At 39.8% G+C, this 23,442-nt stretch overlaps 1 protein-coding gene across 1 annotated transcript in view; it reads left to right on the top strand.

Moving 5' to 3' along the window:
* clybl (citrate lyase beta like) overlaps positions 1–20,528 on the top strand; it is a 66,035-nt gene extending 45,507 nt beyond the window's left edge. Inside the window, exons 3-8 of the mRNA XM_023336782.1 lie at positions 2,584–2,772; positions 9,113–9,214; positions 10,281–10,374; positions 11,404–11,571; positions 14,823–14,947; positions 16,420–20,528. Coding sequence (XP_023192550.1) covers positions 2,584–2,772; positions 9,113–9,214; positions 10,281–10,374; positions 11,404–11,571; positions 14,823–14,947; positions 16,420–16,515 — 774 coding nt within the window. The 3' untranslated portion in view covers positions 16,516–20,528. The remainder of the gene's footprint in view (positions 1–2,583; positions 2,773–9,112; positions 9,215–10,280; positions 10,375–11,403; positions 11,572–14,822; positions 14,948–16,419) is intronic.
* Positions 20,529–23,442: the final 2,914 nt, after the last annotated feature.

The raw sequence follows: 23,442 nt of genomic DNA, 5'->3' as shown, positions 1-23,442 counted from the left end.
AGAGGAAATTAATAAAGGCAAGTCTGTAGTTCTGGCTGAGTTCATGAGGTGAAAATGTATATGGATATTCATTCAGTGAGGAGGAGGAAGTCATATGAACTGTTGGAAAACAGTAGCTTAAGAGACCTAGCCAACTAGCTATCTGTTATCAACACTGTCTAATAAGGATTTACAGAAGCATTTAGGCAGATGTTTTACTTGTGTAGGTAAAATTTTACTATGGCAATGTATCTGTCAAAATCCCTTCAGAACAAAAATTCTAGAAGCTGTTATTTCTGCTCCAGTTCTGACCAGCATGTGACTCATGCACATGTGCATCGGCACTCCATGTTCTTTTTTTTGAGTAAGTGTTACTAGAACATTTTACTTTTAACAACCCATTTAGTAATTATTTGAAACGCATCAAGAGTGAATGGAAGTAGTAGCTAAAGTCTTAGAATTGAATAATGCAGCCGTTAACATATTATTAAGAACACCAATTACCACACAGCTCCAACCCTCAGCAACTATAAGCTAATGCTACATATGTGGCGGACCAAAGTTAAAATACAAAATTCAGCAGCAGCTGCAGTGAAACACTGTTTTGTTCTTCAAATTAGAATTTTAGAATCTCTTGCGGGTTTTCTAAGATCCACACAAGGTCATAATTATACATAGAGTCTAAAATTTACACATTCACTCCCATATTTGACTAATTTTCCCTTTGCAAGCTCCAGAGAAACCAATCACATTCTAAATCAGGGGTGTCAAACTCCAGTCCTCGAGGGCCGCTGTCCTGCAACTTTTAGATGTGCTTCTGCTGCACCACACCTGAATGGAATAATTAGGTCATTAGCAAGGCTCTGGAGAGCTGATCTACACAAGGAGGAGGCAATTAAGTCATTTCATTCCAGTGTTTTGTACCTGTGGCACATCTAAAAACTGCAGGACACCGGCCCTTGAGGACTGGAGTTTGACACCCCTGTTCTAAATGTTATCACTTTTAAGCAAGATTCAAAATCTTCACTTGGGTTGAACTCAAGAATATTTATGGTAGCATGCTTCATTCCTTCCAGAACCATTTAAGATGTTTGTTTGTGGTCATTGTCTGATTGCACTGACTGTGTTCAGTTTTCATCAAAAATACCTTTTAATTTAAGTTAAAATATATTGTATTAGTCTCTCCACCTTGTACAGTGTGTAGCAGTGTCTCGTTGACTTCTTCCCTCCTCACTGCTTTTTACAAATCATTAATATTGCAAAATGATATTTATCTCGTACCTTAAAGGGAGTAGCTTCATCTGAGCATAAAACTGTTCTCCAGATGGGATTTAGTTTGTCCATATTGGCAGCTCCGTATATATGTGGAGCTTGAAAGTTCAAATGTTGAATTTGGAGCAGGTGCTTCTTTCTCGGTCGGCACCCTCTCTTGGAGATGGAAACCACAGTTCATTGTGGACGGTGACGCAGGTATGCATGGGATTCATGCCGATGGTCAATGTTTGTGAACTTCTCAGCAGAATCTTATTTTCTGTACATTTGAGAGATAGTTTCAGATCTACTCTTCTCAAAACACATCTGTTTTTATGGGCAAGGGAATACTATTTCCTGTCGAGGTTAAGTGCTACTATGAGAATAAAGGATCTTAAGCTGAAAACAGCTTTGATCAGTTAGACATATACAAATACATATTTTGCATATGTTTACATGTTATCTTGACAACTGATGCAAAAATCTACATTTTGGTACAGCCAAACTGAATGTTGGATGTTGCTGTGTTGTAGATGCAACACTCAAAATGTGACTCATTTGATCTACATGTATTTCACATTTAGACATAAACATTGCAAAGTGTAAACTAAGTAATTTATTGCTGTACAGTTTTACTTTATTCATTTAAAACCTGTTTGCTGAAAGGCAGTATTTCTTTAGTAATCCATTCCTATTTAGCGTCATAAGATTTCTTCACACAATCAGATATATTATAAGCAATTATTGCGCAGAATGTTTCTCTGACATTTATAGTTATTTTTTTTTATCAGGATAGTACAAAATGTATTTTTTGCCAATCTTTCCGGAATAATGACTCTTTTGATTCATAAATGGAAATGTTCAGCCAATCAACTGACTGCTTATTTTCTCATGTCGCCCACTCTTAAGACTGTAGACATGGTAAGAAGGAAAGAAAAACTTTTTTTTTTCACAGTGGGGGTTCTTAAATGCTTTATCATGTATTATTTATGCCAAATTGATGTATAAACTCTTTGATCACTCATTTATTATTATTTTTGTGCTTGTGCTCAATGTAATTTAAACAGCTACATATCTATTAAGGACATTTGACTTTGATTATGTCCCTGTCGTGTTTTTCAATTATAATTTGATGAATATATATTATTATTTTTTGAATGTTAAGTGGTTGTTGAAATACACAGTCCATCATTAAAATAACCTCATTTCGTCCACAATGAATGTAATAACTTCACACAGTTAAAATGATTGAGCTCATTTTGTGTTAATTTCAACCTGCAATAGAGTTAGGAGGTTTCTAAAATAATCATAATTGATGTGTATGTGTGTGTCTTTTATGTCTCTGTTTGGTAGGCTGAAGCCAGAGAGACCATCGCTCAGATTTTGGGAGAGCTGGACTTGGGCCGGACTGAGAAGTGTGTGAGGATAAATTCGGTTTCCAGTGGCCTAGCTGAGGCTGACCTGCAAGTGGTTCTTCAAGCAAAGGTTCTTCCTCCAGCCATCATGCTGCCCAAAGTGGAGGACATTCAAGAAGCCAAATGGGTGAGCTACAGAGCCAGCTGTCCAAAATGTATTTATTTTTCCAGTGTTCAATAATAATAATATACATAATTCTTTTTTCACCATCAGATCAACTAAAATTTTTTTTCTTTTTCCAGTGTTCAATAATGATAATTTTTTTTCACCATTTTAGATGAACTAAAAATACTTTAAACACTTAAAGCAAGACTTGTATTGGTATGTTGGTGTTTCATTGGTATTGTGTTTGGGTTAGAAGTATATTTTGGGTAGTAGCTACATAAGAACTGTAAATATTACAGCCTTTGTATGTATTTCATAGAGAATGTTTATCTCCACTCTGAGATTTCCAACATTTACAAAAGGGTGTTTCAGGACAAGTTGAAGTTTAAAGCTAATGGGGATGAACAGAACTTTGCTGTACTCTGTTTATCCTTCCTGTTGTCTCTCGCCACCTGATATGTTTCAACAAACTCTTCAAACAGCTTTTGTGTTTCATCATAAATACCTTACCGTTACGAAAATGGCAAACTTTGAGGCTCCTTCACTCAAGAGCTGCATCTACACTAAAATTGTTTTAATCACAACCACTTAGCACTTTATAAGGAACAATTTATTTCTCAGAAATGTTGCATTTTCTTCGGACCCGCTGATCAGGCAAGGAAATTATCTGAATCTGGTTACAAGACAGTTTATTAATGCAGCTCTAGTTTTTTCTGTCTTAGTTTAATATACTGTAATTGAAGTTCTTCATACTGATGAAAACAAAAGTGTGTGGTTAAATTTGTTAAGGGCCCAGTGATACTCAACTTCCATGAGTAGCCAAGTGCTTTACGTGTTGTTTAACACACAAACATGTGTTGGTTATCATGAAACATAACTGTCCAGCAAATTGTTACATCAAGGGAGTGCATTCCCAGTTATTGGCAACTCTGGTAAAGATGTGATTCCCTAATAAGAGTGGTTGCTATGGAGACTTTGTGCCCACCCCCCAACCCCCAACCCCCAACCGTTCTCTAACAGGGTCACTTTGAAGATTGTTTAACCTTTCTATCCTACTCACAGTCTTTTTTTTTTATTCTATAAATTTATAACTTTACACAGTCGGAGCATCACAAAAACAAATACTGTTCTAAAAATTGTACTTATCCATTATCAAAATAGGTATGTACAGCAGCTTCATTAATAGTTCACATCTACAGAAAAATAGTATTTCTGTTTTGTTTTTAAACACAAGCAGAGCTTTTACTGATGCTCACATGGAACTGACAAAATGTTTCAAACTGCAAAAGTAACAATCACATCCACACTAAGATGTTTTGGGTTTGAAAGCATCATCAGTTTGAGCTCTTCACTGTTATTGCCAAAATCATTTTACTTATTTATGCTAATTATGCAAAAAAAAAATGTCTGTTCGTACTCCTTATTTGACATGTTCTCTTGTCTTTTCCATTTTGAAGAGTGACAAGAACACAGTGTGTCATATTTATACCCAATGAACACAGGAAGTCATCTGTCTGCTCTCCTCGCGAGAAACAAAGAGTCTAACTCTCTTGTCTTTCCTGTGTTTGTTTAATAGGTATTTAGACCTGACAATTACCATGTAGACACTTGGGTCAGCATAAGAAAAATAAGTATAAATTGAAAACATGTCTTAGATGCATTTGCTTTATAGAAACATTTGGTGGTGCTAGTATTTGTGGCTCAGATAATTTTGCTCAAATAAATCATATCCAGACAAGATATATACTGTATATTTTTTCCCCATACGAAATGAATGTAATGCAAATTGGATCCTGGGATTTTTCCAAATATTTTGGTGTAAATATCAAATATCAATAAGTAAATATTGTGGCGCAATTGCATAATAGAATACATTTATTCAAGAGCTTGTCTGACGCCTTTAAAAGGGTTTTTAATGATCGGGCCGCTGTACTTGACCTTGATATGGGTACTACGTTCTTTGGAAATAATATGAATACATGTAGTTAAGAGCCGTTTGTTTGTCATTGACCGTGCCTGTGGGTTTCCATAAAAGGCTGCTGTACGGATGTCAAGTTCTCAAAGGTCAGGAGAGAGGGACATCATTAATGTAGACCTTTCTGATCAGCTCCATATGCTTCACTTACCACAAAATAAAAACTATCAATGTCAGTTTTTTTTTTTCTTTTTTCATTGTTTGCGTGTTTGCAATAGTTCAAAGATAATAAATATGCTTCAAACTTCTGAATGCTTGAGCTTTTGTCATTTTTGGGTTGATTTTATTACAGGCAAATGTTCTGTTGAACTTTCTTTCTTAAGTGGCTAATATAGCCTTTTAAAAGGCTTCAGTTAAATCTGTTGTGAAAGGCATGTGTCTGGTCTGGTTGGAAACCTTCGCAAACGCACGAACGTCCCCGCACACACCCCTACACACACTAATATGTACGCATACATGGTCTAGTGGCAGGCGCAGGAAGTTTTTAACTAGTGGTTTTAATTAGAACACGTCTATTTCCTGCTGCCCTTTCTTTCTTCCCAGCATAATTGCTGACAGGTGTTCGCTTATTCACTGCTCCAGCTTTTCATCCTGCACTACTTTTATTCTCTTCAAAAAGACACTTTTGTCATGCATTTTTCCTTTTAAAATTATTATTGTTATCATTGCAAGATTAAAAAAAAAAAACAACCTGTTGGCTAATTAAAAGCTGTATGATGCAGATAATTGCCTGCTATCTTCCCCCCCTCCCCCCAGTCCTCCCTTTCGTGACACTAATGCGCTTGATTGTACGTTTATTCAAGTCCACCTACACGCTGGCTATTAAGCTTACCTCGCTTCTGTCGAGATTTATTTGTGTGTTTCTGCACCAGCAGGCGCACGCACGCTCCAGAGACGAAGACAAGTTCTGCATTGGGCTTCGACTCTGTCATGCATGCTCATCCGATGTCACCTCAGTCCCTCACAGCTCTTTCCATCTGTGCCCTTGCCCAGACTTTTCCTTCTGTGTGTGTGTGTGTTTGCGTTGTAAGCATGTGTCTGATTCTCTCCGCTCTTGTTAGGCCGGGCAGTAAATCCGTCACTTGTTTATTTTTCACCCCTTTCTTTTTTTTTTTTTTTTTTTTTTTTTTTTTTATTGATATTGGCACAGGAACCTTCAGCCTGATTTGTCGCTAAAAGATGGACTTGCTTGTTTCTCTTTGTGCCAAACTCTTTTGCCCAGCCTTTCTGCTCTCCTCCAGCCTCTTGTGTGACTGACAGGCCTTATTGGGCTGTAACAGGCGTAAACCCCCCTCCACACACGCACTCTTTTGTTCGAGGACAATTCTCACACAGATTCGGAGCCGTGCGCATTCTTTGCCCACCACACTATTTGGTGTGCACCGGGGACCAAAAGAATCGCGCCCTGTCCCGCTCCTCCTCCTCCTCCTCCTCCTCCTCTTCTACTCCTCCTTCCGTCCCCTCCCCTCAACCCCTTTTCTCCGCTTCCCCTCTGTGAAATGAACACTTCAGCAGGCCGGAAACATTTAATCTGGCCCCCTTTTGAAGAAAATTAATTGAAACTTGTCCCACTATAGCCTCCTTTCTTGCGCCCGTCTCTCCCTCCTTCTCTTTTCACGGTTGCGAGTCGAAAATTGTCAGAGGGCTTGTTTGCGTTGTGGCTCTGAATGGTAAGAAGAGGTATTATTTCTTCCCTTATAACAATTCTTTTATTTATTTAAATTTTTTTTTCAATTTTGCCCTGAATAGCACCGTAAAGGGTCTTAGTTTTGATAGCCATTGACAGTTAATGGTTGCTGTGAGTGTCAGAGTAACAATACACAGCCACTATAGCGCCTCTTGTGCTAGCAAATCAGACCCTCAAGGTGTATAATAGCTGAAGAGGAGAGTTTTGAGGAAGGACAGAAACATGTAATCATGGAAGTGTTCTTTTTTTTTTTTTCTTTTTGTCCAGTAGAGCCATCACCTGGCTCCCTCAGTAGGACCTAAACCACTCGCCTGGCCAGGGGCGACGTCTGCTGGATTCCCCAACAACGAGGCCACATCAGTCTGGGTCTTCTCTGTCACAGAAATGGGTTTATCTACACCCTCTTTTCACACTCCTTCTCAGACCCCCCCACCCCCCCAGCCCCTGCTCCCACCCCAACCTCCCCAAAAAAAACCCTTCCTGTGTTGACGAGGGAGGGGGGCATATTATGCTAAAACCCCCAGCGTTAGTTTTTATGTTGCCATAGCAGCCTTGCTCCCACAGGGTTGTGACCTCAGATGATTACAGTACAAAGCCTATTGGGTCTTGAAAACCTCTTTGAAGATGAAAAGTCTTTGATGGTTTGTATTTATGCAAATCTCCCCGATATGATTTATCCAACCGAGATTGAATGGAGAGATGATTAAAATTGCCTCTATTTTTTATTTTTTTCCAAACCTCTTCAATGGAGGTCCACTCTTTCAGTTTTCAGAACAAGAGTGGTGAGTGTGAGGGCTTATTGTGCTCCTCATTTGGACAAATAGTCATGATGTACCTGGGGTTATTTGTAATGTTTATATATATATTTATTTATTTTTTATTTCTGATGTCTTAAAGAAGGAGCAGACGGAAAGGAAGGGGGAACTCGGAGGTAGACATTTCTTCTGAGCTTTTGCTCTCTCTCTTCTTTCTGTCTTTTTTTTTTTTCTTTTTGTCTGGCTTTGAAAGGAAATATCTGACGGAGGGGGCTTTTGTGTGTTTCCAGATGATAGATTTAGGAATTTGGGCAACCCCACTGGCAGTCCAGGGCTAGCTGTGAACTGGTCTGTTGGAAAAAATCGGAATGCTTTGGTCTTCAAAGAATTAAACTCGGGTTTTAAAACCCTACTTTAGGTGAGCTTGCATATTAGCAGGAGTCGTGCAGCATAAAGGCCTCAGCAAAGTGTCACATCGCTCTCTGATTGTTGCTGCGCTCTCCCCTGTTCCCCGCCACGGAGGAGGCAAGCGGAAAACAGAATAATGCGGTGGTAAAAACACGCTCAAAGACGTCCCAAATCTTGTTTCTTCTTCCTTTTCCTGCACTTTTGTTTCTTCTCTGTGTGTGTGTGTGGGGGGGGGGGGGTGCGGTGCGTGGGTGCATTTACATGTCTGCGTGCTCTCTCAGGGGAGCACAAGCTGTAGTGGAGGAGAACCTCTGAAAGAAGGTAGAGCAGAGCACTTCAGACGAAGGGGGGAACCCTGGTGTTAATGTAAAATATTTTATTTCTTCGCTTTTGTTGCTGCTCTCCTGTGCTTGCTCCCTGCGCCACGTGAGCCTCCACAGATGTGTTTCTGAATAAGGACTGAAACTGCCAAGACACAGGTAATAAAGGTGTCGGGATTTCCGTCAAGCAAGGAATTTTAACGTATGAAGACATTTTCCCCCGCTCCGCTGTTTTTATCCTACCAGAGGTTTTGAAAACATTTGTAATCCTTTGCAGTTGTTACCGCAGAACAACGCATCCAAATTTAAAGTGACAGAATTTTCAACATTGCAAAGGCATGCAATTGAAAGAAAATGATTACGATGTTTTCATGATGTATTATGCATTCAAACCCCTTTCCTCTGCCACCTATGAATAAAATCCACTCCATAATTTCCTAGCTAGTTTTTGCTGTTTGTACAATTCGTATCCCCCCGCCTCATCCACCCCCAACTAAAACTCATTGCAGTGTTTCTTACCAGCTTTTGTTGTTTACAAAATTTGTATTCAGCCCTTTTTACTTGGCTACCCTTAACTAAAATCCAGTGCACAGTTTTGTAGCTGGCTCTTGTTTGTTGAATTTGCATTCGGCCCATTTCCATTGCAACTCTCTGTGCCATTTCTTGGCTCCTATTTGCTGTTTGTATTATATCCATCCCCTTTTATTCTGCTACCCCTGGATAAAATCTAGTGCCTGGGGCTTTTAAAACTAAACAAATCTATTTCTCTGGTTGAATGTAAATGTTGATACTTGTAAAAGGTGCTGCTATGTCGCCAGGTCCCTCTTGAAAAAGAGATTGTAGATCTCAGCGAGGTTTTTATCTGGTGAAATAAAGGTTATTGTTATTATAATGTGTTATGCTGTTAATGTTATTTGTAAATATTAATGAAGTGATAAAAGTACACTGACAAATTCAACCAAATGTTAAAAATAGTGCCAGGTTACATAAAAAATGGAATGAGAAATTTTTTTTTTTTCTCAGGGTTAAAACAAAATAGGTTCTCGTGTGACCAAAAACCTATTTTCCCACTTATTTGGACTGTGTAAACATGATTGGCTGAAAGCGCTGCAAGTAAATTAATTTATTGCGATTGCTGAGTGCTTTATTGTCTCCCAGTCACAAAACCCTGGGTGCTGTTAATGAGCAGAGCCTGAGACGTTGCCCGTGTGTTCAGTTTGTTGACAGGTTTCAGCACAACTTGAAAGGACGGACGCTGACAGAACCCGTTCGCCTCGTCACCTTCGTGGAAACCGCTGCGGGCCTGCTCAATTTTAAGGTAGATTACGAGTAAATAAAAGGGAAACTGCAAACGTCAGAGTTTTTTTTTTTTTGTCTTTTTTTGCTGTTTGTTGGCTTTAGATTAAAGACTCCATCAGCATGAGGAGAACTCGACAACATCCAGAAAGAAAAAGGATCTAAAGCTCCTCCACCGCCTCTCAAAATGCCCTCCGTCTTAATTAGTGCTAATTTAATATCCTCATAGCAAGAAAATACATTAGGACATTTCAGTTGGAGTCAGTCAGATTTCCCTAACAGTGCAGCATGACCTTCTGCTTCTTGGAGGGGTAACGAGAGCAGATTTGGGGAGTAACCAGCTGGCAGCCCTTCTTTTAGTTCTGACTGCGTTTATGATCGTGTATGTGCCTGTGTACTGTGTGTTTTGTTGGTGGTTGGGAAGGGAGGGGGGGAACGAGGGTTTGCCTGTTTCTGCTTTCTTGAACAAACCCTTTATTTTCGCCCAGACTGAACACCAGGTAACAAACTTGCTGTAGCACAGCTAGAGGCGGTATTAATTTGAAGATGAAAAAAAAAAAAAGCCTGAAAAACATCCGACTAAATGTCACTCTTTACTACAGACAGTCCAGGTTTTTGTTCTTTCAGGCATGACTGTGGCTGCTAGTCTAATGCGCTTTTATCTATAACACCTGTGTGGCTTTTAATTATGTTTTGTTCCAATCTTTTAGTGAGCCCTGAGCAGATTTCTGGCCAAAACAATAAATTAATGAGCAATTTCCCAGATGAAACAGTTAATATTTCCCTATTAGTACTGTTAGATGTGTGCACAAATACAATTTTGTCTTTCAAGTCAAAATATAATTTAAAAGGAACATGAGAAAACAAAGGAAAAAATGCAGTCTTGCAAAAATACTGTAGAGTTCAAGACTATATCTTCCTGATAAGACATCAGAACTAATCCATGTGGTGAATTCACAGATTTTGTCTTTCTTTCCTTTTTGTTTTGTTTGCTCGTGGTTGTTTCTGTGTTTTTGATGTTGAAAATGTGTCTCTTCTGTCCGGCTGCTCCTGCAACTGTCATACTGATGTATTTTGTTCTCTGTTAGGCCGTGTGTGAGGAAATCCGCCAACTCGCTCCAAGGGCCGGGCTCCACCATGACGCCGTGGTGTTTGGCTCCGATGACTTCTGTGCCAGCATAGGTGTCGGTCACACTCTGCGTTTATATTTCTACACAATTAAATAACAGCAGATTAGATATTCACACCGTTACTTTTTGTGCAATGCTTTGCAAAAAATATTCAAACCACTAAAACCTTTCCACCTTTCTGACTTTAAAACAACAACCGACATATTTTTGTTTGGATTTGAAACCGATTGGGCAACGCAGAGTAGTGACAACTGTGGCGTGCGCCGTGCATATGTACACCACTAAATAATATCTGGTGCAGCCATTTGTCTTCAGGAATCGCTTCACTAGTTAACAAAGCCCATGTGTGTTCAGTTTAGTCTCTGTAAATCCAGCTGTTCTGCGAAGGCCTCAGTAGTTTGTCACATGACATCAGTGGATAATCAGCATCATGAAGACCGAGGAATACGCCAGATGCTGCTGGGATAATACTGCGGAGAAGTTTTAAACAGGGTTAGATTATTAAACAAACAGACTAAGACATCACCTTTCACCTAAGCTGACAGGCAGGGTAAGGAGATCATTAATCAGAGAAGCAGCCACGATGCCCTTGTTCACCGTTTACAGGAAAACTATTAGCCATGAGCTAAACAGGCCTTTTCATTTATAAAACGGAGTGCAGGAAAACCAAGACGTAACATCAGTCTCAACACACAAAGGTGATAGACACGTGGTAGTGGCAGCATCATGCTGTGAGATGCTTTTCTTCAAAAGAGACAGGAAAGTTGGTCAGAGTATAAAGGGAAGATGGAGATCAATACATGTATCGTTTTCCTTTCACTTTAAAACAATCGCTTTGTTTCGATACATCACATAATTTCCTTATAAAAAAAACTGAATGTTTGTTGTAATCAAACAAAATGTGAACATTTTGAAAGGTAAGTAATGGTTTTGTATGAAAATCTGTATATTTGAATCTTTATCCCTCCTGTTGCGTGATTTAAAAAGCCTCCTTCTAAGTTTAGAGTCACTATATGTGTTATTTATTACCTCTCACTCTACTACCTCAGCATTCTTGCATTTGCCTCCCGGCCCTCCTTAGGTGCCACGCGGACTAAGGATGCCAGAGAGCTGCTCTATGCCAGGCAGAAGGTGGTGGTGACCACCAAAGCTTTTGGGCTGCAGGCCATCGACCTGGTTTACATCGACTATAAAGATGTGGAGGGACTGAGGCTACAGGCCAAGGAGGGAGCTCTCATGGGTTTCACTGGTAACAGTTCTGCCTCTTTCTCTGACTGTAATCATGATTAATATCCTCCAGGTGCTCCTTTGATAACTGCGCTTGCTTCCCGTTGTTATCAGTTTTTGTTGTATTAATTGCGTGCCGTATCATTTCTGGATCCTCCCTGTGGGAGAACATTGCAAAGGTCTCATCTGCTAAAAGCACTCAAGATGTCCAACTATTTAGAATTGTTCTTTTGTAATGACGACGTCACCTTAAAATAATATCTATCTGTGCTTCACGACAGAACAATTTAGAATCTGCATCCACTCTCAGTAAATATTAACAATTTAGACAACTGTATCCTGAGGAGTCTGTATTCTAGTCAGTGCCAGTTTTTGATGCCGTGGCTCTTTGTCCAGAGCGGCATATCCTTGGGGGCAGCATTAGCTCTCATAAAATGTCGACATTTTCAGTTGCACACTTAACAAATTTCCTTAAACCCAGTTTTATGTCATTCAGTAGGAAGCACTGCCCCATCTATTATACCTTATACATACTAAGAAACCATAGCTATTTACTGCAGCTGGCTAATGACGCTGAAGTTAATGTCTGGTATGTAGTTTCATTCTCATATCTAAGTTATAGGGCTATTTCACCATTTTTAAGAATCTTGCCCATATTTTCTCATTGCTAGTTTAAAATGTCAAATACGTACCTATATAGTTGGATCATATACAAAATTCTAACTGGTGTTGGCAGAGCAATAGTTTTTATTGTTTCTAACAAGTTATTTAAGAAAAGGTTTGAAGATTTGTTTTTTCATGAATGTGTTCATAGCAATTCTTGCCATGTTTTCTAGCTTTATTATTTTATCTCAGTTATTTTATCCATCAAGAAGTCAAAATTGGAAGTGGGAAAATAAGTAGCTGAATCTCCTGGTTTCTACAGTTCCTCAAGGCATTAGTTGCCATGGAAGGGGAAAAAAAATGGCAAAGAAGAGACATTGAATCAATGACCTGCTCATCACAGGGCGCGTATCGAAGCACACAAAATACCTGCACATCATGTTTTATCAGTGTGTAGGTTGCACTTCTTGCTGTTTCCCACTGAAACTCATCCAGGTGACCTTGTTTGCCACTCCCACCCTCCCATGTGTTGCAGGGTCAAACGTGTGCGTGCGCGTGTATTTTGTTGTCTGTCCTATTTCTGCATCTTCAGAGCTACACTCAGCACATGATTCCTCAAGCTTAGGCAAGAATAGACCGAAAATCCTTTTTGTTAATTGTTTGTATTTGTTTGGGCCTGACAGATTTGCAGTTTATCTCTCGGTGCATGAGGTTGAAAAGCTGGGGAGGGGGAAACAGCTGGTTGATGAAATAAATGGTTCAGTTTGAAAGGGAGCAGAAGCATTTAAAGCAGTGGATTAGTGCCGTACAAGCCGTGGGTACTCGGTATAATCTTGGTTAGTAGCTATTACTGGCCCATGTGTGCTTAAGCAATAATACGGTGCTGCCAGAAGCTCTACCTGTGCAGTAATTGACCTTGGCACAACCTAAGCTGGGAGCAGCACCCATTAAGCGCAGAGTACAGAACACCAGTGCTCTTTACTGGGGAGCTTAAGACAGAATTGTTTTGAACCAATGTGCACACCAGAAGATAATTAAACATCATCTTTCATGATATTGTAGTTAAATATTTTATTAACTTCCTATCTTATATAGTCTGAGCTGTTGGTTTGCATTTTTTAGAGATAGAAAAACAATTCCTTTGCTCTCAGGGACCATATTTCACTTCAGTCCCCAGGACCCTGTCCATCATTCGCCTGAGAGCACTTTGCTAAATAGCCGTCCTCCAATAAGGTGCCAGCCCCACACGGCAGCCAGGGATTGGCTGCAGGGCGTGAATGATGCATTTTAGGAGAACCAATGGATTGTAACCAAGGCCACCTGAGTCACCCAGCCGACCCTGTTGGAACCATCGTTCTCTTGTTGTTCTAAACAGCTACACACACATACATACGCAGATGGGCTGACATAAAGATACACTTTCTTGTGGTAAAATATGGACATAATATGTCAAGCTTTTTAGGTCTGATATATAAATCTTTCCATCCTATAGGTTGGCTATAGGCCAAGTTCTTGTTTGTTTTTGTCTGTTTTTTGAAAAAAATAGTTAAAAAATATGAAAGCAAAAGCATTGTAATTATTCTATTGTAGTATAGCATGCTTTCTCAATAAAAATGCTTTCTTACATTTATGGCCACCAGCTTTCGTACTATGTTTACTATGATGTGAAAATGCAAACCAAACACCTCAGAGTTAATGTGATCTTTGCCAGATCTTTTCTTCATGGGTTAACTTGGGTGGGCAGAGCTTGATGAAGCAACTGGGTTCTCTCCTCCCCCCATTTTCCCTGCCCTCTCCTCTGTGATTTTCTTTTTCTTTTTTTTTTTTAACCCTACTCGCTCGTGCAGCCCGCCCGCACTGCCACCTTGAAGGATTTGTTGCTGGCGACAGAGCTAAGCCCTAAAGTGTCGGGTTCCCGCTGGCTGCCGCTGAGCCGCCGCTCTCGCCAGACATGTTCATAACCCTCAACTTTATCACTACAAGTTTGATCTGCAAATGTACACGGGATTATATCCGCAGCCTTTGGCCACATTTAACGGAGAAGATGGCTGTGTCTGTGCGTGCGTGTCTGTGTATGTGTGAGATTGTGACCAACAGAGACATATCTCCTTGTTAGTTTTCAGTTTCAGTTTTTTTAGCGACAGACTTTTCTTTTGCTGTAGTGAACGCTTATGAAGTTCTTGTGGTTTCATTCCCATCTGCTTCACCTCAGTCTGTTTGGACATGCAGTCAGAGACAAGTCAGTTGTGTATTTCCATCTTCTCCTCTCTTATTACCTTTTAATCTTCCTATTCATATTGCATCTCTTGCATAGAAGTTCTAAACTACCCTTAATCGAAACAAAATACCTGAGGGATCACCTGCTGTTAGATGATGTTGATCAAAGTCATAAAACTGCGTGAATGAGCAGAAGAGAGAGAATGACAGTTAAAGCAGGTACCAATTGATGCATGGTGGATATGAAACGTCCCCAGGAAGATTGCTCCCTTTTTAAAAAAAAAAAAAAAATATATATATATATATATATATATATATATATATAAACGTAACAAAATGAAATGCTGAAAGGGTAAAAATGACCAACATTATGCTGGGAAACATGCATCTTCGACTAAAAGAGCTAAATGTTCCGGTGTGTGTGCGTGTGTGTGTCTGTGTGTTTCTCTGCAGGTAAGCAGGTCATTCACCCCGGGCAGATCCAGGCTGTGCAGGAGGAGTTCTCTCCGAGTCAAGACAGGGTCCAGTGGGCCGAGGAGCTCATTGCTGCTTTTGACCAGCATCAGAAAGAAGGAAAGGTAATAATAGATGTAGAATCATGAATTATTTCTCTGTAATGATTTTGTTTCGACCTTAAACGCTAAACAAGACTTTAGTATTATTTATTGTATTTAGGCATGGGGTTGTTACTGATGGAGATTCAAAAAGTTGATGATCAAAACTCTTACAATTTTACATCGCACAGTTCCCACAGATTAAAGTCTTGAAGCCCTGACATGATCAGAGCTGTTTCATTTGGCTGTATGAAGCATAAAGTAATGCAGAGCTCCCCCCTCCCCTACTTATTTCTATGAACTGCTCATCATCTACACCCTCCCCTCTCTTATAAGAAAGCTGAACTTCATTATTTTAAAACATTTCTGGTCTTGAAAAACCAGACGTGTTTTGAAATTAATGGTATGTCTACCGTCACTCCTTTTAAGAAATGCCTATTTGCATTTTTAGACCGAACATTTTGTATTAAAAAAAAAAACATTTTGGCAACATACAATTAAAACTACAGTTGGGAGGCCATGTATATGTTAAAAAGTCAACTGCATGCTCTCCCTGAGCAGATAGCCTGACTAATTAACAAGGAAATGTTAGGTGCTAATTTAAAATGACAAAATAACTAAAACATTCTTTCATATAAGCACTTGAAAACTACTAGTGAAATTAGTTTGTGCTCAGGCTGTTTTTTAGGTCTGTGCATCTAATTCAAAATAACAATATCCAAAGGTTCTATGTAATTATTTTTACTGTAGCAGCAGCAGCAGGAATAATTATTTGTGTATGAATAAAAGCCAGTATAAAAGATTAATGCTACATGTATTCCTTTTTTCTTTTTTGCATAAATAGCCCAATGTAATGAAACTGCTGTGTTTTTACGTGAGAGTATGATGCCATGAACATCTAATACTGGCTCTTGCCTGATTGTTTGTATCATAAAAGAGCAGCTCTTCCAGGACCCATCTGTAACTGGCCAGCGTCTCTCTGCTGCCCGTACGCTGCGATGACACGGCTGTTTCTCTGCTCCAACGCTCACACTGATCCTTTGTGTGCACACCTCTATAGCTCAGGCTGCGTACTGTACACCCCCGGGTGACTCTCAGGACAGTGAGGGGAGGGGAGTTGGGCCAATTAAGTGTACAATATTATTGTCCCTAATTTAGTGCATGGTTGGAGCCTGTGTGCCGAGCTCTGTGGGCTGTCTGCTGAGGTAATACACAATCTGCCCGCCACCTCTCTCTCCCTGCCAGGGCAGCGCCCGAAGGGATTCATATCTTAGCCGGCCCTCAGCCGAGCCCTTCGTGTGTTTGTGTGTGTATATTATTTATCCATTTATTTATTTTTCACTCTTCCTTTGTCTACCCAGTTTCGTGTCTGAGAATATAAAAACAAAACCATGCTATTATACTAACTCCCAAAATATTGACAGAATTTTGACTTCTGCAACTGATTATATGTATGAAACGTGCGTCTCCAGTGCAATGTTTGTGTTTCTCCTCAGGGTGCGTTCACCTTCCGTGGCAGCATGATTGACTTGCCCTCGCTGAAGCAGGCTCAGAACATCCTGACCCTCGCTGCGGCGGTGTCGAAGAAATAATCGGAAGGGCCGCAGGTCTGAAGCAGGACAGGAAACTGGGATTCTCACAGACAAAATGAGCACTTCAGAAACTTTACAAACCATCCCCCCGGTGCAAGATTACAGTGGAAAACATGGTCTATATTTGTGTTATGACAGGAATATGTAACTATGTACGTGTATATACTTATCAGAATCTTGCTTGAATTTGCTGTGGCGTGTGAGCAGTGCGGTCCTCTGGAAATGAACCTTGCGCAGTTCTTCTGATAGCGCGTTCACCATCATGTCACTGTGCAGCCTGCGCGCCCACACCCTCCGTCGCTTCAAAAGTCGTGATGAATGCTCTCCCATCAGCACGTCCTGGCAGGCGGGGGGGAAAGGGAGCAAAGGGTAAACAAACAACACCACTCTGTTGTGGTGGGTCCATTCCTCGGGCCTCGTAGCTCCACTCGGGACCTCCGCCACCTGCCTTCACACGAACATCCTCGCGTTTCTGCGTCAAAAAAAGCTAAAGAAAGAAATTCTCAATTTCATTTGTGTTTTTATTTTTAACTGCAAGGCCTGAAAGTAAATTGTGCGCAGCAACATTTTCACTCATTTTCTACATCAGGGCGACGTGTGCTTACAGCAGCGTTCGTCGAAAATAGCTTCAGCGGAACAGGAAAAATGAACTCCTTAATGAGCGGAGTGAAGAAGTCACAAATGAAAGCACAAAAGGGGTCTTTGTGGAGCACTTGTCTGACTCGCAGAGGCTGTGAAGTGGGTGTGATGTTCGAGGAGAGACAGATTAGTGGCCATGTTGCTCCAGCAGACCAGGACCGAGGCTTTGTCTCTCTGACTGCGGATGGGAGGATAATTGAGGGGGTGTCGAATGGTTAATAGTGCCATTGGTGACCATGGTAATGAAAGGCGCCATACCACCTCTACCCCACCTCATCCCTGCTCTCTCTCTCTCTCTCTGTTTTTTTTCATGTTTCTTTTCTTTTACTGTATGATGTATTGTGTCTGGGACAGACCCGGTGTCCATGCCAGTCCTGTCCATACATAAAAGAAAATAAAAAGAGAGAGAGAGAGACAGAAACGGCTCCTGCGTCCAGCCAAAGACCCCGACAGTAAGCCGTCGCACTGGCAATTGGCCACATCGGTGACTCGAAACTGGTTCACTCTTTGCTGCCATATGAACATATTGAGCTTGTTTTCAAACTCTAATGAAAAAAAAAAGTGTTTTGTTTGATTGAAACGTTATATTTGCAGCAGTTTTTGGACTTTCTGTGATGTTATCAAATGTATAAACTGTAAAACAATTAACGTGTAGTTTGCCTTGATTACTGAGAATGCAGATTGTTGCCATGTTTTTCTCTAACCTTTGCTTAACTTTGAAATGTTTTCCTCTTGCTTGTGAAACCTTCGCACATTTGCATTAAAAATCGCTCCAGTTAAAAATGTTCAATCCAAATGTGCTTGTCGTTTTAGGCCAAATACGTTATAAAATGAATAAGTTAAGTTGATCTCTGGGATCAAGTAATAAAAAAAGAATAGGTGGAATGTATGAAACACAAACATGTAAACCAAGTTCATAAAGAGTCAGAAAAAATACTGAATTGAATTGAATGTTAGTTTGTTACCATTTATAGTTGTATGTTAATTTTGTCTATATTTCTGTCATTCTTTCATTTTTTCAGTATTCATTTGTTCATTTTTTTTTTTTTTTGTTGCTCCGGCTTAAGATTTCACTGATGACGTTGTGATGAACCTAGAATGTCCAGTCGAAGACACATTTCAGCTAGCCCAATATATTTACCATAAAATAACAAGGCATATCAATTCATTATTTTGATATTAAATAGCCAAATATATTTTTTTTTTTTAGGAAAGTTGTTGACTTTAGTTCTTTTTGTGTACTGTATATTGGTTATACTTACAAAATTCTCAAAAAAAAAAAAATACATACTTACTTACAGAAATCTGAAGATACACAAAATAACTGCAATAATTTGAAGCGCAACGTTCAGGCAGCTGTCTCCCCTCACAATGCTCTGGTCCGGTTTCTGAATCCCGGATGGAAAAAATCTGGGTACACCCAACAACCTTTTTTTTTTTTTTTTTTTTTTTTTAGCTGCCATCACTGTCTTTTCCAATTCAATCCTGTTTACCGCACCGCTCCACCTGAGGTGCAACACAGTGGAATAAGTGTCAAATTAAAAATGTCCTACTTAGTGAGAATGACTTTGGCTTTATGTTGCCGCATTCAGGTGAATTTGTAAGGCAATTAAAGCATTATTTCCTACAGTAAAACAGATTTCTTACAGCCCCTATTCAGAGTGCTGTGGAGGTGCGTGAAAGGCCCTCAGAAAGCCAGTTAGCCTCACATGGCTGTGAATGCCCCACGCTGCAAGCCCACCAGAGCGTAACAGAGTGACTTTAGTTTTGCAGGAGCCCACTTTGACGGGACAACTTGACTCTGCAAGCTGCTCTGCTCCAACAGGTGCCCCCCACCCACTGACAGGAAGGAAGACCTCAGAGCAGAAGGAGGGGGAAACTGCAACAAAGTAAGCTCCTCGTGAGAATAAAGGAGCAAATGATTTGGACAGGTTTATATGTTTCTTTGTTTTTGTTGATGTTTTTTTTTTCTTCTTGTTTTGTTTTCCTTTGGGTTTTTTTTTTTTTTTTTTTTTTTAAAGAAATGCAGTAGAAACCTCTCCTCCTATTGTTTTTCACCCTGACATCTCTGTAGATTACAGGAATTTACCCGAGTCTGACTCTGCTACGTAATTCTGCGTGACATTTCTATTATATAATAAACGCGATAACAATATTAACAGTAATACAAATTCACGTCTTCGCTCGGCAGTCTTATTTAAATACGCGTCTCCGGTATTCCCTGAGAGATTAAATTACAATTAACACGATTAGAACCTCACAGAAAAAAAAAAAAAAAATGTGACGGGGAATCAATTAGGCAGCGAGCTGCGTTTCATAGCCCGGTAATGTGCCGGTCGAGATTGCTTTCATAAATAATGAGCGCTTCAGCGGAGGGAGAGAGAGAGAGAGAGAGAAAAGGCTCGTATGCAAAACACCGTGAGAGGAAAATTAAAACGAAATGTTTTACATATTTCCCCATTAATCCAAATGGGACCCGTGCGGCACAGATAGTTTTCTTCTAATTCCCCCCGCCTCCCCTCCTGCCCGGGGATGCTCAAATAATGACTTGATGTTTTAATAGACTTCTAAATGGCGATGTATGACAGACTAATTGCAGCGGCAGATTTTACTCCGAAGCAATAAGAAATGCCGCAGTTACGTGCGCGTGGCGCAGTTTGAGAGGAGAGGACTTATTTATGTATTTGTTTATTTTAATACAGCGGAGCGGAGAGGGAGGAACACGTTTTTCACTTGCGCTAATTAACGTCCAATAACGCTGTTTGCATTAGTTGCGGAGTTGCTGCTGCTGAAGCCATTTAAGCTCAGGCCGTACAGAGAAACTGACAGAAGGGTCGTTCATGCGCGGCCCCTCAGGCGGACAGCTGAGCGCTCGGTTTCTCCTATCAGCTTTAAGTTAAAACGCTTTAAATAATAATAATAATAATTTTTTTAAAAAAGTGAATTTCTGCTCTGCGTTCTTCAAGTTTGACCACTAAATGGATCATAAGATGACATAAAACGACGCATTTTGAAGTTAAGAAAGGGCGCTTTTTATGTGAGCCATCGGGCCTTTTAAACAATATTACAGCGAGCTCTTTTTTCTTCTTTTTTTTTTTTTTTTTTTTTTTTTACCACATATGTGACAAAATTAACCCTGGCAACCGACTTTATACAGCTTAATGTTTCATTCTGATTATAAACCATTTGTGAAGCTGCTTAATGACCGTAACAGTGAGCTTGCCTGGATGTAAAATCTACCAAGGCCTGTCTCTGCTGCGTCAGCTGGCACATTATACCATTGCTAACTCGATTTAAAAGGGGCTCTAAATGTTCCTCTTTATTTTTCTTTTTTTATAGCAAAGACAGAAGAAATGTGTAATTACTATAACTTACCTTTGCCATATGTTTGACAAAAATAAAAATATATATATATTTTTTTTTTGCTTATTTGCATGTTTTTGGATTTGCACAAGAGGCTGTAAATATATATAAAAAATTGTTTTTTTAAAAAGCATGATCCACTGTGGCCTTTTCAGTGTTAACTCACCAACTCTTTGGCCCTTTACAGGCCATCTCTGTTATTGAGTTTTTAACCTGTGCACTGTTAAACTTTTAGAGTTTACCTGAAAAAAGAAAATGATGTTCCTACATGTCACAGGTCAACACATTCGAATCTGGTCTTCTGAGTCCAAATTACAATTGGTTATTAGCTAAAAGACACAAGTAAAACAACTAAATCACAATATGTACCCTTTGAAGTTTCATCAGTGTTGAAAAGAAAAAAAAAAGTAAGAATTAGCTTGTGAATAATGCTTCAAGTGTTGTCGTATAAACGTTTTCATCATAAAATTACAGCTAAGGTTTGCAAAAACTGCCACAGGTTATAGAAAGCTCAGTTAGCTAGCAAAATTGTTCTTTAGTTTGTTTGTTTTTCTAAGCTACTTGAGCATTAAAGGCTACTAAAATAGCAATAAACTTTTTAAGTCTGTTCAAGCGAAGTTGCAGAAATCTTTTTCCTGACAACAGCTAAGATAGGGATTAGCAACAGCTGTAGGGTCGAGAAGTACAGCTTGCTAACACGTTTGAGTTTAGCATTAGCATTGTCACTAAGCAAGCTAGACTTGGATTTAAACTCCAACAAAGAAACTCGAGTGTGATGGTAGTTCTCAACATTTTACCAAGTTCATCCCTTCATAATACAGCCCATATAATCATAGATCCTCTGCTGTGGTCCAGTTTGACCTTTAGCATGTCAAACTGGACATGCTAAAGGTTAACGGAACCAAGACCTTCAGTGTAGAAAGCTCAGGATTTGTTACCCCAATAAAACAGACAGTGCTTTTAGGATCTCTCCACTACTGAACACTATTTCTATATTAACATAATTTATGTTTAGGAAAGAAATATAGATTTAATGGCTAAAATTTAATACCCTCATATTCGTATTTTATAGTGTGGATTTCTTGTCAGCAATTTTCGCTCTACGTGGATTGAATCGCCCTAATTTTAAGATTATCTGCCCTTTAAAACGAATATGATTTTATTTATTTATTTGTAATTATTGAGAACAAAATAAACAACGACAACAGCAAATAACCAAACAAAATTTTAAAAACCCCCGATATTTCTTGGTGACATTACCTTCCTCCACTGCTCCTTTCCTGGGTGGACCCCCCCCCTCCTCCTCGATTCACTTCTTCTTAACGGGCCCAGATCAAAGGCTGACCGGCCCGGCGCAGACCACTAAAACCCGCCCGCTTTGTCTGCTGTTGCCAGGGGTGAGGAAGAGGAGGAGGAAGAGGGGTGGTGTAATGAAACGGTCTCCACAACTTTTTGGTCATTTTTATCTTTCTTCTTTCAGTCGCGTTTGACTATCGTGTGTATTATTTCAGTCGTCTTTATTGTCAGAATACCTCGATTTTTATTGTTTTTTTTATTTTTTAATTAGTTCCCTGCAGCCTGACAAAAAAAAAAAAAAATACTACTCTGCCCGATGTAACACCTCTCAACTGAAGTCATGGAATGGAACTAATAAAAGTGGCATAATATCCGCTGTTCCTGAACGCACATGCATGGGTCAAAGTTGAGACAGAGGAGGTGGAGGGGTGGTGCAGGAGTAACCAATAAAAGGCAGACGTCAGCTGAGGTGTGTGGTCACATGACAAGGAGGTGAGGTCGCAGTGTAACACCTGCCTCCAACTACAAATTTGATTGAAAGAAGACGGTTGTAACATATATAGTCAATATTTTATTATTTTATTTCCTGTAGGGTCCTCCTCTCCTCCGTGAGAAAAAACTTTTCGTCCATCACGCACCTTGACAGTTTGAAGAAGAATCACGTAAAGATTTAAATCTCTATCGTCAGTGCATTACTGATGCAGGGGTTTCTCTGAGCTCTCATTGTGCTCGGACCGCGATGAGCTTGCCTCCTTCACACTATAAAAATGAATTTGTGAAGATGTGGAATATTAGCCATTCTAGTAATTAGTATGTTAATCATGCATTTTAGCTTGTTCAAGGAAGGTTAAGTTCTAACAACAGCTGCTCCATTTTGGTTACAGCGTACTTAAACATTTTGTTGAGAATTCAAGTCAAAGTCTTCGTTCAGGCAACCTCAGATCATCTTTATCTAATATCACTAGATATTCATATTCACCATCTGACGTGTAAGAATATATTTTAAACAATTAGTTGGAGCTAATTTAGGGATCCTTCAGAACATACATGAGCAGCCACAAAGCTACAACAGAATCCCAAGAGTTGCATTAAGTTTGATTTTAAGAGGACTTTAACATTTAGGAACCCTGATCCTTAGAGTTCCTATCACTCTGGGTACTTGCACTAAAAATCAGTTGGTTTGATATGTTCATTATGTTTTCTTAAAAAAAAAAAAAAACCTGCAAAAATGATTTCGGAATACACAAATGAGCTCCTCTTTTGACACTTTGGTTTATTTCAAAACAGTTTAAACATTCGTTTGACACGCTTCTTTTCCTCTATAAAAATGCATATCCATGGTGAACGCCCCACTCATCTTGGTGGCGCCACGGGTCGTTGAACTTCTAAACTTAATTTCTGTAAATTCCCCTTGTTTAATTCAAAGTTTGCTGCGTCGGCGCATTTTATTTTTTATTTTTCTCATAAGCGGAATAACACTGATCTCTCCGCATAATCAAGCCCCCGATGCTTTTGATTCGCACCGGCCTTCCCCCTCCCTCATCGCCGCTGAGCAGGTGGAGGCCGCGCACCTGCACGCACAGCTGCGCGCACCTTGTTATCGCCGTCGCTGCTTGACGCTCAGTCGGG

This window comes from Xiphophorus maculatus, chromosome 7 (assembly GCF_002775205.1).
Source record: "Xiphophorus maculatus strain JP 163 A chromosome 7, X_maculatus-5.0-male, whole genome shotgun sequence".
In the NCBI taxonomy this organism is placed as follows: Eukaryota; Metazoa; Chordata; class Actinopteri; order Cyprinodontiformes; family Poeciliidae; genus Xiphophorus; species Xiphophorus maculatus.
This window is presented reverse-complemented; position numbering and strand designations above follow the sequence as displayed.